General features: G+C 43.1%; 1 protein-coding gene and 2 long non-coding RNA genes across 3 annotated transcripts in view; 1 reads left to right on the top strand and 2 right to left on the bottom strand.

The window, feature by feature from the left end:
• Nucleotides 1-14,807, top strand: part of gad3 (glutamate decarboxylase 3) — a 53,714-nt gene extending 38,907 nt beyond the window's left edge. Inside the window, exons 5-16 of the mRNA XM_037788437.1 lie at nucleotides 87-177; nucleotides 1,441-1,553; nucleotides 1,923-2,038; nucleotides 2,697-2,776; nucleotides 3,641-3,695; nucleotides 4,651-4,767; nucleotides 5,788-5,852; nucleotides 6,059-6,137; nucleotides 7,410-7,559; nucleotides 13,789-13,896; nucleotides 14,209-14,298; nucleotides 14,425-14,807. Of these exons, the coding sequence (XP_037644365.1) occupies nucleotides 87-177; nucleotides 1,441-1,553; nucleotides 1,923-2,038; nucleotides 2,697-2,776; nucleotides 3,641-3,695; nucleotides 4,651-4,767; nucleotides 5,788-5,852; nucleotides 6,059-6,137; nucleotides 7,410-7,559; nucleotides 13,789-13,896; nucleotides 14,209-14,298; nucleotides 14,425-14,598 (1,238 nt within the window). The 3' untranslated portion in view covers nucleotides 14,599-14,807. The remainder of the gene's footprint in view (nucleotides 1-86; nucleotides 178-1,440; nucleotides 1,554-1,922; nucleotides 2,039-2,696; nucleotides 2,777-3,640; nucleotides 3,696-4,650; nucleotides 4,768-5,787; nucleotides 5,853-6,058; nucleotides 6,138-7,409; nucleotides 7,560-13,788; nucleotides 13,897-14,208; nucleotides 14,299-14,424) is intronic.
• On the bottom strand, nucleotides 7,796-8,505 carry LOC119499188. Its single transcript, XR_005209334.1, has 2 exons — nucleotides 8,011-8,505; nucleotides 7,796-7,903 (listed from the first exon to the last, which is right to left on the bottom strand). It is a non-coding gene; the product is annotated as an uncharacterized LOC119499188 (long non-coding RNA).
• On the bottom strand, nucleotides 12,662-13,126 carry LOC119499189. The gene is made up of 2 exons (XR_005209335.1): nucleotides 12,886-13,126; nucleotides 12,662-12,778 (listed from the first exon to the last, which is right to left on the bottom strand). It is a non-coding gene; the product is annotated as an uncharacterized LOC119499189 (long non-coding RNA).
• Nucleotides 14,808-16,547: the final 1,740 nt, after the last annotated feature.

Below are 16,547 nucleotides of genomic sequence, written 5' to 3' on the forward strand. Positions count from 1 at the left end.
GAACAACCACTCGTACACTCCCTCTATCTCTCTTAACTAGTTCTTGCTTGACCTTGACCTATGACCTCTGATTTTTGTTATTCCAGGCCATCCCCGTTTCTTCAACCAGCTGTCTTCAGGTCTGGATGTGATCGGTGTAGCAGGCGAGTGGTTAACCTCTACAGCCAACACTAACATGTAAGTGGTGGAAAGTCATTACTGAAGTACTTAAGTACAGTTTTGAGGTTCTTTGCTTTGGAGTATTTCCATTTGATATTTACTTTACTACTCCACTACATTTCAGAGGGACAGGTATTTGACAGCGTGGTTTCTTTTCAGATCAAGATTTCACATGAGAAAACACAAGCTTATGAAATACAATGCATTGTCAAAGATGCTGTTTTGGCTTGTGACCCCTTACGAAAAGCTGAGTCTAGTTGGGACCGCTTGTTACGTTTCACATGTCTACGAGTCTATTGGTGCGTTTATGCGCATTTTCAATTTGCGCATAAAAAAACCTGAGTGGAAACGCAGAAAATTCGATTTTTTTTTAAATATTGCAAAAACATTTTTACACTTTGCTGAGATGGAAAAGTTGCATCAATAAAAGCAAAATGTGACAAACGACAATGGCAACAGATGTAGCGAATAAATGATGACGTACATGAAGCTTCTGCTCCGCTGAAGAGACCAAAAACAGTCTTCACACAGATCTGATGTAATCTTCCTCACATTAATACATCTAGTTATCTATTGTTTTTCACCGTTCGAGGTTCGCCTGGCACTCTTTGAATTACTTATTGCGCCCTCTCCTTCTGCAGTGGTATAATGGTTTTCCAACTGGACAATTGGAGCCACCTACTTCTCGTCTCAAGGAACCATCTCCTAATAATTACATAATGGTAGTGGATGGAAACAAGCATTCTTTTTGCATTTTCTTTTGCAAATTTTCTTCGAAATTCGGTTAAAAATTTGCACTTCATTTGGATGGAAAACTGACTTACAAATTTTGTTTCACTAAAGAGAGATTTCCCATTTAAGCCTTTCACATGGTTTCATTTAAATACCTGTTTGTGGCAATAAGAAGTAAAATTATCCATTTCACAAAACAGTAAAGATGAGAGAAAAGCAAAAAAAAGAAGAAGAAAGAACTCATTTAATAAACTGAATCACTTTATTCAAATTGAGGATTTTGTTCAAGGATTTGTAATTTTGTAACTCTTTACACTACCTTATCCTACACTTAGGGATGATCTTAAAACATATTTGCAATACTCTGGTGTTGACTACGCAGGGTAACCCTCGACTGCTGAACATTTTGAGAGAAGTGCATTTTCTAATACAACTCAACATCTCTGCAGTTCAGAAAGCTAAACATGAGATTTTTGCAAGAAGCCAGTTAAAATGTGAGTTTTCTGTCTTTACAATATAGTACAGTTATACAATACATTTCTTTACCAGGTTTACATACGAAGTGTCTCCTGTCTTCATCCTCATGGAGGAGTTTCTCTTGAGGAAGATGCAAAGCATTGTGGGATGGTCTGATGATGAGGGAGACGGAATCTTCTCTCCAGGTAACACAAACAAGAAAGGTTGCGGCAGAAATGGGTGTATGGATGAACTGTTAAAGGTGACGCAGAGCATCAAAAGGTTGGGTTATTATGTCACCTTTATTTTGCCTCAAAACTCCAGTGAAAGCTCAATTTAAACAGTTTAATTTTTATACATTAACTATAGATTAACCATTATTGTGAGTATATGAACTGCGCTGTTGGTACAGCTGTAGAGGTATGTCATTGAATTCCATTGCATGCTTTAGAATATGTGCAACTCAAAAAGAAATGATTACAACATACAGTTCATAGGAGACACAACAACAAACAAATGAACAGAGGCACAGCACAAACTACCTGTCCATAAACTGTTCATTCTGTTTTCTGAAGGAGGCACAATATCCAACCTGTACAGCATCCTGGTGGCCAGATATCACTTCTACCCAGAGGTGAAGACCAGAGGGATGGGAGTTCTTCCTCAGCTGGCCCTCTTCACTTCAGAACATGTAATCACATCTCACACGCTGACTATTATGGAGAATGTGGATTGAAAAGCTGAGATCAAATGCAACCTCCCACCCCACTGATCTTCTGTTGAGTTTGAGCATTGAAATATTAATCCAGATTTATTTTAAGTTTGACTCTGAGTACTGAATTTTGTAGAGTAGTTCCGATACCAGTATAAATGCCTCTGATAGGCTGAATGAGAGTGAACGTTAAAATCTCTTCAGCTTGTTTTAACCACAGAGCTTATTACAGCCATTTAACTAAAACCACATTAAAAAAACTTCCAAAACTGACATCCAAGCGAAGGAACCGGAAGTGCTAAAATACTAACTCATTTCTGGGTTTTAGGACTCATCACTGAATCACTCTGTATGAATGGTTTCAGGAAAGAGGTTACAAAGAACATGTCATTGAGTTAGGCCTTCAGAGAGCTCGTAGCACACCGAGCCATTACCTCCAAACAAAAAGCCGCATTGCATCATTTTTATAAACACACACAGCTCAATCTCTGGAGATGTAACCACGGCTCTCACACTTGACATGTGCACCCGGGAACTTCCTCTTAGAACCAAACAATGAAGCCACTGTTTTCAGCTGAATGAAACGTCTTTGAGTTGAGACGAATGAAGATAAAAGACTGTATTTTCACCCATTCAGAGCCACTATTCAGTAAAGAAATCTGCAGCTGTGCTGGGGATGGGCAGTGAGAATGTGGTCATGGTGAAATGTGATGAAAGGTGGGTAAGTTAGACACTCACAAAGTACACATGTGTATGTTATTAGTCGCAGGACAATGGAAATGTTTGCTCACCTGTTGCAGCTTTGAATGTGTTTGTGCCAGTGTGTGTTTTGGGGGTAATTTGTCCATGCAGTGGGCTAGTAAACATACTGTAGCCTATATTACATGTTTAATGCATAGTAAATTATTCTATCGTTAAAATACATTTTAGTATTTTTCTGTTTAAACGGATAATTTGTCTATTGTGCATACAGTTTGTTGACTAAAGACTTTTAGAATGCCTTTAGAAAGCATGCTGGTTTCAGGGGTCTGTCAAGTCAATATGTCTTATATACACAATGCATCAAAGGAGACATATCATGACAAAGTCACTTTTTCAGTGCTTGTGTTCATCCATTTGGGTATCTGGACTTCCTACCAACCCACAAACTATGAATTAAGACAACCCAGTCAGTTTTTTGTGGGTTGTCTAGATCAGAAAACATGTGATAACAACAAGCAGATCCGGCTCCCCTTCCTGTGTCACATGCAGGCTCATTAGAATATATCACCCACGGCTTGAGAACTACCTTTGCAAAGGTGCATCATATTTTTCTCTCAAGCCAATCAGAGCAGACTGGGCTTTTTTCAGGAGGGGTCTTAAAGAGACAGGAGCTAAAACGGAGCGTTTCAGACAGAGGGTGAATACAGGGACATTCAGACAGATAGGATGAGAACAATAATGTGTTTTTTGAACATTAAAGCATGTAAATATGTTCTAGTAGAAATCCAAAATACAAGTATGAACCTAAAAAGGAGCATGATATGTCCCCTTTAATAATTTCAAATTTACTTAACTTTTGTCTTCTTTTGGTCTTTCAAGAGGGAAAATGATTCCTGCCGAACTTGAGTCTTCCATTGTTACAGCTGAAGAAAAGGTATGAATGAAAGGGGGGAAACATTCCAGCGTGTATAGTTTTTATGAGGAAATAACAAATGTGTTAAAAATGTCCCAATTTCACAGTATTAAGACATACAGTAGGCCCAATCCCAATGTCCACACTGAAGGAACTGGCCTTCTACCTCCAAGAGGTCAAGGCCCAGTTACGTGTTGGTTAATCTTGTGTGACAAAGAGAATTTCCAAACAGATGAGTTAAAGCATAATGATTCAATTTATTCCGAACAATCAATGTTGCATAAGTAAAAATAAAAGAGTTTACAGATATCTGGATCCAATCAACGTGTCCCTGACAACATACAGCGCATGGGTCAGTTCGCGAAGTCTGAACCCCGAGCTATCCCTGATCCAGTCTATTCATGGTTTACACAATATTAATATTCATGAGATTATGACACGTGATATTTTTGCTGCATATCTTCTTCTTTGTTATCTCCTTCTGACTCCTTCCTCTTCTTGACCTTGCAAAAAGAACAGCACTTGCCTCCCTTTCCTCGCAATCACTCCATTCACAACAAATCCAACAGTCAGGTTATTGCAGGTCATTGTAAGCACTTTTGTACATAATAAATCCAACAACACTCACAGACTCACAGATTTTGAGAGACAGACTTTAAGTCTGTGAGGGTTCAGGGATGTCCTACTGTCAAATCATCAAGTCCTTGAGGGCTCTCTTGGAGACATTTTGAGCCCTTTATGAACACTTTCCGTAAATCTGCATTTCTGCAGACTTTGCCAGAGGAGATTACCCACAATTCATAGCGTTGTGACATTGGGATTGGGCCATACTTTAAATTTCTGGTTCATCACGAAAAACCTCAATTGAGATGTGTTGTAGATGACGCAGTCACAGTTGATGGAGTGCTAACAGCTGGAACAGAGAGTAAAGGTCGTACATACATATGAGATCAACCTCAGTTCTCTCTCTCTCCAGGGTCTGGTTCCGTTCTATGTGAACGCGACAGCAGGCACCACGGTGTACGGAGCCTTCGATCCTCTCAATGCCATCGCTGACATCTGCCATAGACACACACTGTGGATGCATGTTGATGTAAGATGCTCTCTTGCTCTCTCTCTGTCTCTCTTTCTCTCTCTCTCTCTCTTTCACACACACACACACACACACACACACACACACATATACACACACACGCACACACACACCAATCCCTTATTTATCATTATGCAATAATCATTGTAAATAAGTAAAGTAATAATCTTGAAGATTTTCAATTTATTACATTTTTCTTAAAGGTCCAGCATTTAGGATTTAGTGGGATCTCTTGGCAGAAATGAAATATAATATTCACAACTATGTTTTCATTAGTGTATAATCACCTGAAACTAAGAATCATTGTGTTTTCGTTGCTTAGATTGAGTCCTTTATATCTACATAGGGAGCAGGTCCTCTTCACGGAGTCCTCCGTGTTGCTCCTCCATGTTTCTACAGTAGCCCAGAACGGACAAACCAGCTCTGACTCTAGAGAGAGACTTTCATGTTTTTAATTTACCTGAAGGCCACCGTAGTTCTCTGACATGCTTGTAAAGGGAGGGGTGAGCGGAGGGGTATTCAGTTGGTTGGAATCTGCAACCTCACCGCTAGATGCCACTAAATCCTATACACTGGTCCTTTAAGTCACTATCTATCGCCGAATGACGTAACACCATGGTGATTGTGCCTATGGCCCACCAATGAAAGCCCTTGCATTTGCCTTTACATCTGTGGCAACATTTGGGTTTAAAAAACTCTGTAAGTTCTGTAACTTAAGTACGGAAATTACGTGACAAATAAATCAACTTTGACTTCTGGTTTCACACGAGACACTCCTCCCTACGTGGCGTTCGCCGCTTTCTATACTTCCCGGTTCACAATTACGTGAATTACATAGGAAATGATTTTGTGCTGACGAAAAAATGTGAAATTCGTATCTATGTACATGAATCAATACATTTAATTCCGTGACTATTTCCACAAACTACTGTGCGACTAGGCTGCACAGACAAATACAGCCAGAATGTGTCGGACTTAGACGAATCAGTATGTTTTATGAGTTTGACTGTGTCCCTACAGGCAGCGTGGGGTGGAGGCCTGCTGATGTCAGACAGGCACAGGATGAAACTACAGGGCATTGAGCGGTAACTGCACCCAAACACAAGCCAACCACTTCACACAGTGTGTCTTTGTTTTCTCTCTGGATTTCTGCGGTACACATTTCATTGCAGAGAAAGACAAACAATCTGTCCACTCCAGATGCTGTTTTTTTCCATGGTTAGCAGCAGGATCTAAGGTTGCCAATGTCAGTCAGTGTGACATTTCTAAATTTGAAATGGTTGTTTTCCAGAGCCTGGTCTGTAACATGGAATCCTCACAAGATGATGGGCGTCCCTCTGCAGTGCTCTGTCATACTAGTCAAGAAGAGAGTAAGCCATTATTCTCTACTCTTCTATTTAAGGGTACATCACAAAAAAATGACATGGCTACCTTTGGAGGCTATTCACTGAATGTTTTTAGCCAAACTTCAGAGAGGACGATGTCCGTCTTGTGTCTCGGTCAGTCAGTTAATACAGGTGCGGGTCTTCCTTTGTGTGGGAGAGCAAATAGGTTTTTGACCACAGTGAAAATGTTGTTTTTGAAAGGCTAAACGCCAACAAATATTGATTGAAGCAGAATATTTTGTTAAATTTTGCTACTGAGTAGCAAAAAATATATATCTTTTTAACCAGTTTTATATACAGAATTTTGTTTAAATTAAGTATGTGTGTAAGTGTGTTATTATAATTTTAGTGATACATGAGCAAATCTAATTTTGACAACCTCAGAGCAGACAGATCCTGGCGCACGCCCTGTGAAGTTTGTGATAAAGGATAAATGGTAAATGGACTTGCATCTACATAGCGCCTTTCTAGTCTTCCGACCACTCAAAGCGCTTCACACTACATGTCATCATTCACCCATTCGCACACATATTGATACTCTGATGGCAGAACCTGCCATGCAAGGTGCCAACCTGCCCATCAGGATCTAATCTAAATACTCATTCACACACCAATGACTCAGCCTTCAGGGTCACTTTGGGGTTAAGTGTCTTGCTCTAGGACACTGCTCTACCTCTGAGCCACAGCAGGATAAAGAGCAATTCTCTTTTTACTTTTTTTTTTTAACAACCTGGTACTAATAGTCCATGGTCTTGAGTGAGTGCACTGAGACAGCCTGTACCCAGCTAAAAAGCAGTTATTTGGAGGTCTGAATAAGTATAAACATTAAAGTTTTTTGGGTTTTTCTCAAATTTATTTTTTGGGTTCTGCCTTTGTTTGAGAGTGACAGTTATGACAGGAGGAGAGAGAAAGAGAGGGGATGACCTCGTGCCGCTGCGGTAAGGCTACCAGGTCGCCCCATAAACATTTAAGTTTTTACCCAAATAATTCTTCATGTCCATCTTTCGCTCTGCAGAGCCACTTCTGGATTCAGCCAGCTGGTCATTCTGGCAACTAAAAGTGTGAATCTCAAAGGTGTAAATGAGCTGAAATTGTTAGCAGCAAAAGAGATGGTTTCCCATCTCAGAATGTGAACCTCCCTGCATTCCTCATTGTTCTTTTATTCACTTCTTCATTGGATTTCCTAAGGTTGTCTCTAAAGGTTGTCCATGTATGATCTCTAGCTGTGTGAATGTCCCATGCCTCTCTCCTCCGCAGGGTCTCTTAAAGGAGTGTAATGAGTTGGGGGCTGAGTACCTTTTCCAGACAGACAAACCCTACGACGTGAGCTATGATACTGGAGATAAGAGCATCCAGTGTGGCCGACATGTCGACGTCTTCAAACTGTGGCTCATGTGGAAGGCAAAGGTATTCATGATCAGTATCAGTGTAACCCCAGAGTGATAATGTTTTTCACATCACCTGCTGTGCTTTAAACGAGGGCTGTCAATCAATTCAAATTATTTAATCGTGATAAATTCGAATCAAATTAATCACACATTTTTATCTGTTCAAAATGTACCTTAAAGGGAGATTTGTGTTATGAGTAGTTCCCAAAAAAACGTGGACTCAAATGCAGCACACAAAACGAGAGTTTTAAAAGGTAGAACAAAAAGAATATTTATTCCAAAAAGGTTCCAAATTAATCCAATGAGCAGAGTGCAGGAGTGAGCAGGCAGGTGGGGAGCAGCCACAGCTGGCAGGTGACAGACCTGAGCACAGAGCAAGAAAAACACAAGGTAAGTCCAAACAATTTCAACAAGAGAGCAACATCAAAAACAAGAGCAAAAATACTCGGGAGCCTGATTAAGTTCAATACCACTGAGGGCGACGGAACGATCTGGCGAAGAGTAGCATGAAACCCGGGGTATATATATTGCAGGTGTGTTGATTGGTGGCAGCTGCTCCAGCCGAGCCCGCCCAGAGGAGGAGGAGGAGAAGGAAGGCCACACCTCCCGACACACTGACAAACTAGACAAACCAGGGGAAAACACACAAGAGAAAAGGACAGGGAAACATAGGAAACAAAAGGAACTTCTAGACTAAAGGTAGTGAACATAACAGTACCCCCCCCCCCCTTAAAGAGAGCCTCTAGGCAATCTACCAGGTTTCCCAGGATAAGCCTGGTGAAACTCCCTAACCATCCCAGCATCTAGGATGCGGGAACGAGGAACCCAGGAGCGCTCCTCTGGGCCGTATCCCTCCCAATCTACCAGATACTGAAGACCCCGGCCTCTACGTCTAACATCCATCAGTCGTCTGACTGAATAAGCTGGCTGACTGTCAATGATCCGGGCGGGAGGAGGGGGATTGGTTGGAGGGACCAAAGGACTGGTGAGAACCGGTTTTAGCTGAGAAACGTGAAATGAGGGATGAATCCTAAGAGACTTAGGCAGGATGAGTCTGACAGTGGTAGGATTAATAATCTTCTCAATTTCAAAAGGTCCAATGAAACGGGGAGACAGTTTTCTGGAGTCAGTCTTCAAAGGTATATCTCTGGAAGATAACCAAACTCTCTGACCTGGGATGTAGACGGGAGCCGGGGTCCTGTGACGATCCGCGATCCTCTTGTTTCTCTCAGCTGTCCGAAGCAAAGCAGCCATAGTGTCCCTCCAAACCTTGCGGCAGCGTCGAAGGTGATGCTGCACAGATGGCACAGCCAACTCCTCCTCTTGTGCTGGAAACAGTGGTGGCTGGTAACCTAGTGAGGCCTCAAAAGGAGATACACCAGTGGCAGCAGAAGAGAGAGAATTATGCGCATATTCAATCCAACATAACTGTGAACTCCAAGAAGTTGGATTAGTAGCAGCGACACAACGTATGGCAGATTCCAAATCCTGATTAGCCCTCTCAGACTGTCCATTCGTCTGAGGGTGGAAACCAGAAGACAGACTGACAGTGGCCCCGAGGGCTTGACAAAAAGACTTCCAAACTTGAGAGATGAACTGAGGACCATGGTCTGAGACGATGTCCACGGGAATACCATGCAGACGAAAAACATGATTAGTCAGGAGCTCAGCCGTCTCATGTGCTGAAGGAAGCTTGGGAAGACCAATGAAATGAACAGCCTTGGAGAACCGATCAACAATGGTAAGTATCACTTTCTTACCATTAGAAGAAGGAAGACCAGTGACAAAGTCCAAGGCGATGTGGGACCAAGGGCGACCAGGTATGGGTAATGGGCGGAGCAATCCCACAGGCGGCCGATGAGATGTTTTTCCCCGGGCACAGACTGTGCAGGCGAGGACGTATTCCTTGACGTCCCTCTCCATTGTGGCCCACCAGAAGTGTCGTCTGAGGAGTGACAAAGTCCTACTCATCCCAGGATGGCAAGCGAACCGGGAAACGTGTCCCCACTGCAGGACCTGGGAGCGAACTGACACAGGAACAAACATTCGATTAGCAGGGCCAGTACCTGGATCCGGTTCTTCACGTTGAGCCTCCCGAACCGCTGACTCAACCTCCCAGGTTAATGTCCCCACCACCAAGGCTGCCGGCAGGATGGTGTCTGGAACATTTGGTGATTCCTCTGACGAAAACTGCCGGGACAAAGCGTCAGGCTTGATGTTCTTGGAACCAGGGCGGTAAGTAATGGTGAAGTTGAATCGACCAAAAAATAAAGCCCACCGAGCCTGGCGGGAATTCAGTCGTTTGGCTGACTGGATGTAGGCAAGATTCTTGTGATCAGTCCATACAATAAACGGAATCTCCGAACCCTCCAACCAGTGTCTCCTTTCCTCCAGAGCCAACTTCACTGCCAACAGCTCTCGATTCCCCACATCGTAGTTCCTTTCAGCTGGAGACAGGCGTCGAGAGAAAAAAGCACGGGGATGTAGCTTCTTATCGGGTCTGGAGCGTTGGGAGAGAACAGCCCCCACACCAATGTCCGAGGCATCAACCTCCACAACAAACTGAAGAGAAGAGTCATGTTGCACCAGGATGGGTGCGGACGTAAAGCGGTCCTTTAATAAGGCAAACGCCTGATCCGCCTCAGGAGTCCAGCGAAAAGGAACACCAGGAGATGTGAGCCTGGTCAGTGGCGCAGCAATTCTGCTGTAATCACGGATAAACCGGCGGTAAAAGTTGGCAAATCCAAGGAAGCGTTGTAAGAGCTTTCTGGAGGATGGTTCAGGCCACTCTGCCACCGCCTTGATCTTGTCCGGATCCGTCTTCACCTGCCCACTCTCAATGATGTAACCAAGAAATCCAACAGAGCTGACGTGAAACTCGCACTTCTCAGCCTTCACAAACAGCTTGTTCTCCAGTAGTCAATGGAGCACTTGGCGCACATGAAGCTGATGTTCTGCGAGGTCAGAGGAAAAAATCAAAATGTCATCCAGGTAGACAAACACAAACCGGTCCAAAAAATCTCTCAAAACATCATTAACCAGTGCTTGAAACACTGCAGGAGCGTTAGTCAGTCCAAAAGGCATCACTAAGTACTCAAAGTGACCCAGTGGTGTGTTGAATGCTGTCTTCCATTCATCTCCTTCCCGAATCCGTACCAGATGGTACGCGTTTCGCAGATCCAGCTTGCTGAAGACAGTGGCTCCCTGTAGTGGTTCAAAAGCAGAACTGATTAATGGCAGGGGGTACTTGTTCTTTACCGTGATATTGTTTAACCCTCGAAAATCAATACACGGGCGGAGAGTCTTGTCTTTCTTGCTAACAAAAAAGAATCCTGCCCCTAGAGGCGAAGAGGAAGGTCTGATGAGGCCTGCAGCCAGAGAGTCATTAATGTAGGTTTCCATAGCACCTCTCTCAGGATGTGACAGGTTGTACAGGTGACTCGAAGGCAGAGTGGTACCAGGTAACAGCTCAATAGCACAATCATACGGACGATGAGGTGGCAAGGATAACGCTCTCTCCTTACTGAAAACCTCACCGACATCATGATATTCAGGGGGCACAGTAGACAAGTCAGGAGAAACACAGGGCGGAGGAGCAACACTAATATCTACTGGTGGTAATGCAGACTGCAGGCACGAGGAATGACAAAAACTACTCCAGCCCATAATCTTACTAGTCGACCAGTCGATCTGGGGGTTGTGTAGCTTTAACCACGGGTGTCCGAGAACAAGAGGAGTCTTAGGAGCAGAGAAAACAAAAAACTGTATTAGCTCACGGTGGTTTCCAGACAGAATTAGAGACAGAGGTTCAGTGCGGTGAGTTACTAATGCTAAGGACTTGCCGTCTAAAGCACAGACTGACAGGAGTCTCAAGGGGTTCAATGCTGATGCCAGCCTGAGAGACTAACTCAGTATCTAAAAAACTCTGCTCTGCACCGGAGTCAATCAACGCTAACAGGGGCAAGGACATTTTACTCATACACAGTTTAGCAGGTATTTGAGTTCGAGGTCTAGTGTTGGTGGGGACATCAGTTTTACTCACCAGTATCCCCACAGCTACTGGTGAGCCCGCTCTTTTGGGCGGAGAGGACATGCAGCAAGGAAATGTCCGACTTGACCACAGTAGATACACTCACCCGCTCGGATCCGTCTCTGACGTTCAGCGGGAGTGAGCTTAGCCCGGCCCACCTGCATTGGTTCATCAGAGTAAGCAGAGGAGCTGGGACCAGAGCCGAGAGTCTCTGACGGGCCGGAGGCAACTCTCGCGAGAGTAGGAGTAGCAGCAAAGAGGTTCACGGGAGTGTGGGATTTGTAGTTCTTCTCCCGGCGTCTCTCCCGCATACGGTTGTCCAGTCTTATGGACAGATCAATAAGAGCATCAAGGGAGTTAGTATCATCACGGACAGCAAGTTCATCCTTTAACTGCTCACACAAACCGTGTAGAAAAACTCCTTTTAATGCCTCGTCATTCCATCCAGCCTCCGCAGCCAGAATCCGGAACTCCACAGAATAATCCGCCACACTTCTTTGACTCTGTCGTAGGTTAAGCAAACGTTTAGCAGCGTCTCCAATACATAGAGGGTGATCAAAAACCTTCTTCATTTCACTCATGAAACAATCATAGGACAAAGAATTTATCCCTCCTCTTCCCAACATTGCTTCAGCCCAGTCCAGTGCTCTTCCTCTTAACAGTCCCGTAACATACGCTACCTTGGCTTGGTCTGTGGTGAAGGTGACTGGTTGTCGGGAAAAAACCAGAGAACATTGGAGCTGGAATCCTTTGCATCTCCCCAAATCACCGGCATATGGTTCAGGTGGAGGAACAGGTGATTCTCTGAGTGGCTGAGGCGGAGGAGGAGGAGGCAGAGCGGGGGATGGGGCTAATTGACCTGAAATTGTCTCCAAACATTTTCCCATCTGAGACATTTGATTACCTAATGCTTGTTGGTTCTCCAATAAACCCTGAAGTAATTAGTGATGTTGCCCCAACAAAACATCATGGCTGGAAACAGCCTTCTGAAAAACATTTGTGTCTGCTGAGTCGATAGTTTAGGCCAGATCGTTCTGTTATGAGTAGTTCCCAAAAAAACGTGGACTCAAATGCAGCACACAAAACGAGAGTTTTAAAGGTAGAACAAAAAGAATATTTATTCCAAAAAGGTTCCAAATTAATCCAATGAGCAGAGTGCAGGAGTGAGCAGGCAGGTGGGGAGCAGCCACAGCTGGCAGGTGACAGACCTGAGCACAGAGCAAGAAAAACACGAGGTAAGTCCAAACAATTCCAACAAGAGAGCAACATCAAAAACAAGAGCAAAAATACTCGGGAGCCTGATTAAGTTCAATACCACTGAGGGCGACGGAACGATCTGGCGAAGAGTAGCATGAAACCCGGGGTATATATATTGCAGGTGTGTTGATTGGTGGCAGCTGCTCCAGCCGAGCCCGCCCAGAGGAGGAGGAGGAGAAGGAAGGCCACACCTCCCGACACACTGACAAACTAGACAAACCAGGGGAAAACACACAAGAGACAAAAGGACAGGGAAACATAGGAAACAAAAGGAACTTCTAGACTAAAGGTAGTGAACATAACAATTTGTTAAGTATTTAATACTCTTATCAACATGGGAGTGGGCAAATATGCTGCTTTATGCAAATATATGTATATATTTATTATTGGAAATCAGTTAACAACACAAAACAATGACAGATATTGTCCAGAAACCCTCACAGGTACTGCATTTAGCATACAAAATATGCTCAAATCATAACATGGCAAACTGCAGCCCAACAGGCAACAACAACTGTCAGTGTGTCAGTGTGCTGACTTGACTATGACTTGCCCCAAACTGCATGTGATTATCATAAAGTGGGCATGTCTGTAAAGGGGAGACTCGTGGGTACCCATAGAACCCATTTTCATTTACATATCTTGAGGTCAGAGGTCAAGAGACTCTTTTTTCCTTGCAAAAATGTTGCCTAATTTTGGAGCGTTATTTAACCTCCTTCACGACAAGCTAGTATGACATGGTTGGTACCGATGGATTCCTTAGGTTTTCTAGCTTTAAAAGTGAGCCCTCTACAATCTAAAAATCGCAAGTTGCATTAATGTGATAGAGAAACTAGTGGTGTTAAAATGAATTTGTGTTAACGCGTTCATTTTGACAGCCCTACTTTAAACCAGACTGAATCTGAGCTCTTTAACTGTCTGTGTCTCTGTCTGTCATTGTCTCTGACTCTCACTCTGTCAGGGCTCCGAGGGCTTCGGATTTCAGGTCAACAAATGCTTAGAGAATGCTGAGTATCTGTATGATCAACTGCAGAGGAGGACAGACTTCGAACTGGTCTTCAAAAACAAAGTAAGGCTGGTTGGTACTATTTGTTTGGAGTACGTGGCCAGGTGTTACACATTGCACCTTTAAAACAACAGTTATATGTATCCTAGACATCTAAAACATTTTCACTTTTCAACCTAATTTAGCCTGGTTGTAAACTATTGTAGATGTCAAAGACAGCCAGACCTCTTACACTAACCATGTACAGAATATTACCAGGCACTATCGTTGTGTATATTTGGTCCTAGTTAGCAGTTTTAGTTCAGTTTAGTCTTAGTGTTTCTTTATCCACAATCAGTTCTTACTGGGCATATCTCTCGTCTGCCTCCCACACAGCCGGAGCACAGTAATGTGTGTTTCTGGTACATCCCTCCCAGTCTGAGAGGCCTGCCAGCTGGACCTGACAGAGACGCAAGACTCCATCAGGTCAGTACAGACCATCAGGGTTTCCTCTGGACGCACTCAGTCTTTATATTGAAAATGGGTGAAAAGGGTTTAAAGGAGACTGACATAACAAAGAAAAGAGGTTCTTACTCTTTTATGTCTCTGCAGGTGGCTCCTCGGATCAAAGGCAGGATGATGGAGAAGGGCTCTGTTCTGATTGGCTATCAGCCTTTGGGAGCCAAAGTCAATTTCTTCAGGTGTGTGTTCTCCAATCCCGCCACACAACAAGAGGACATCGACTTCCTGCTGGACGAGATCACCCGGCTGGGTGATGACCTATGATATCTGATGTGATTATTTGGTCTCACCCCACTTTGTGTCATTTTGAAGAAAATGAGTCCATCCAACTATGAGACCATTGTTTTACTGCGCCGTAGAGTGCTGCAGGGATGATGTATTTCTGTAGGCCAACCAGGAAGTTAGCATCGATCGCCCTGGATCCCTCAACAAAAACCCAATGGGATTGTTCCATTGGGTTTTGTATTATTGCAGAAAATCAGCTCTGTGGCAAACAAACGTTTATGATACTTACATGTTTTATACAGCACAAATTCTTCTTCACAAATGAACACCACTTTTATGATTTTTGAAGTGTGAATGTAATCACCAGAAGTAAAAATCTAATGTTAGGCTATAAAGGAACTACACCACGGTCACATGAGCACAAGTACACAAAACGAGGCTGTAACGGAGGACGAGTCAGCGTGATGACGTTTAGTCATTGTATTTTATGCTCATTCCTGTAGCACTCTATTAGCCTACGTTTTATCCAGCCTGGGTGCACAATCAAACAGGCTTCTGACAATGACTTCCAGCTACGCTCTACAGCCTCTGCTTAACATAACTTTTGATCATTTTACAGCATTGCTGTCCTACAGCATAATGGAGCCATTTTCCAACATTAAAAATGTGGACTTTTTTTACTAACTTTACACTCTGGCAATCAATGTTTTCCATCCAATCTGCTGTGAGGTTTTAGGGTTGCCTCAATCAAGTTAATATATCTGAAAATATGTTTAATTGTATCTCTTAAAGCCTAAGTAGACAAGTTGGAGCAAATATGATAAAAAAAGTTATTTTTATAAAACGGTCACCATGTCCTGACAAAAGTGCACGAGGCAGGTAATCTGAAAAAAAAAAAATCATGTTGCTCCGGTGCTCCTAACGGCATCTGCAAGATTTCACAGACCGGAAAACAACCAATAGAAGTCGAGCTGGAGCCTGCCATCTCTGAGCAGCTGTCAATCACTCGTAAACTCTGATCAAACTAAACCTCAAGAAAGTTTGTGACCCGGCCGCCATGTTTAGATCTGCTTAGGAAATACCAAGCACTGCCCCCCAGCCGTAGCAAACTTTGTCATTTTACAGCTAAACAGTACACAAGATGTTTCTGAAAACATTTGAGGAGAGAAATAGGCATTACAGTAACAGAATATTGATTCATATTTGATCAGTGCTGCCTAGTTTGACCGTTTGATCGGAGTTTGTGAGTGAATGAACAGCCAATAGGAACGCTTTCTCTCTTTCTGAAATGACCTCTGATTGGCCAAAGTCTCCCATCACGGGCTAGATTTTCTAAAGCCTGAAAACAGAGCCATGAGGAGGTGCAGAAGTCTAGTTATCTCTAAGAACACTTGAATTACAATATGATGAAAGGTTATTATGGAATTTTTGCCCAATGATGCCAAAAATATTCTGCCTACTGAAGCTTTAAACTTAGGGTGGGTGATGTTTTTCAAATACATTTGTTTTTTTATGTCAGTTGAAATTGTCATTACATTCAGACAGCAATCAATAAATCAAATGATCTGACAAAAAAAAAAAGAATCTGGTATCTGTGGCTGTTGCAGGACTGAATGAAAAGATTGGACGGCTACCTGTCCGTCTATCTGAGTGCACTCGGTCCGTCATAATGATAATTTATGGGGAGTATTTTAGAAGGGAGGCCTGAAGGAACGGACTGTCAGTGTTGCCGACTTTCTCATCAAGTTGTGTCAGAGATAATAAACTTGGGTATATGTTACAACATGGGAGGAAATATTTTCTCATCGAACTTCAAATATTCTATTTAGAAAGAATATTACAGTTCTTGAACAACTAACAATGCTTTTAAATGTTCCCACAAGCAGATTTCAAAGATTCTGCAATTGATTAATCTGATCGAAATTCCATTCAGTGACATGCAAGTCCTTGATATACAAAACTTCAACCAGAAACCTGTTCCAAGAAAC

This window comes from Sebastes umbrosus, chromosome 12, assembly GCF_015220745.1.
Source record: "Sebastes umbrosus isolate fSebUmb1 chromosome 12, fSebUmb1.pri, whole genome shotgun sequence".
Taxonomy (NCBI): domain Eukaryota; kingdom Metazoa; phylum Chordata; class Actinopteri; order Perciformes; family Sebastidae; genus Sebastes; species Sebastes umbrosus.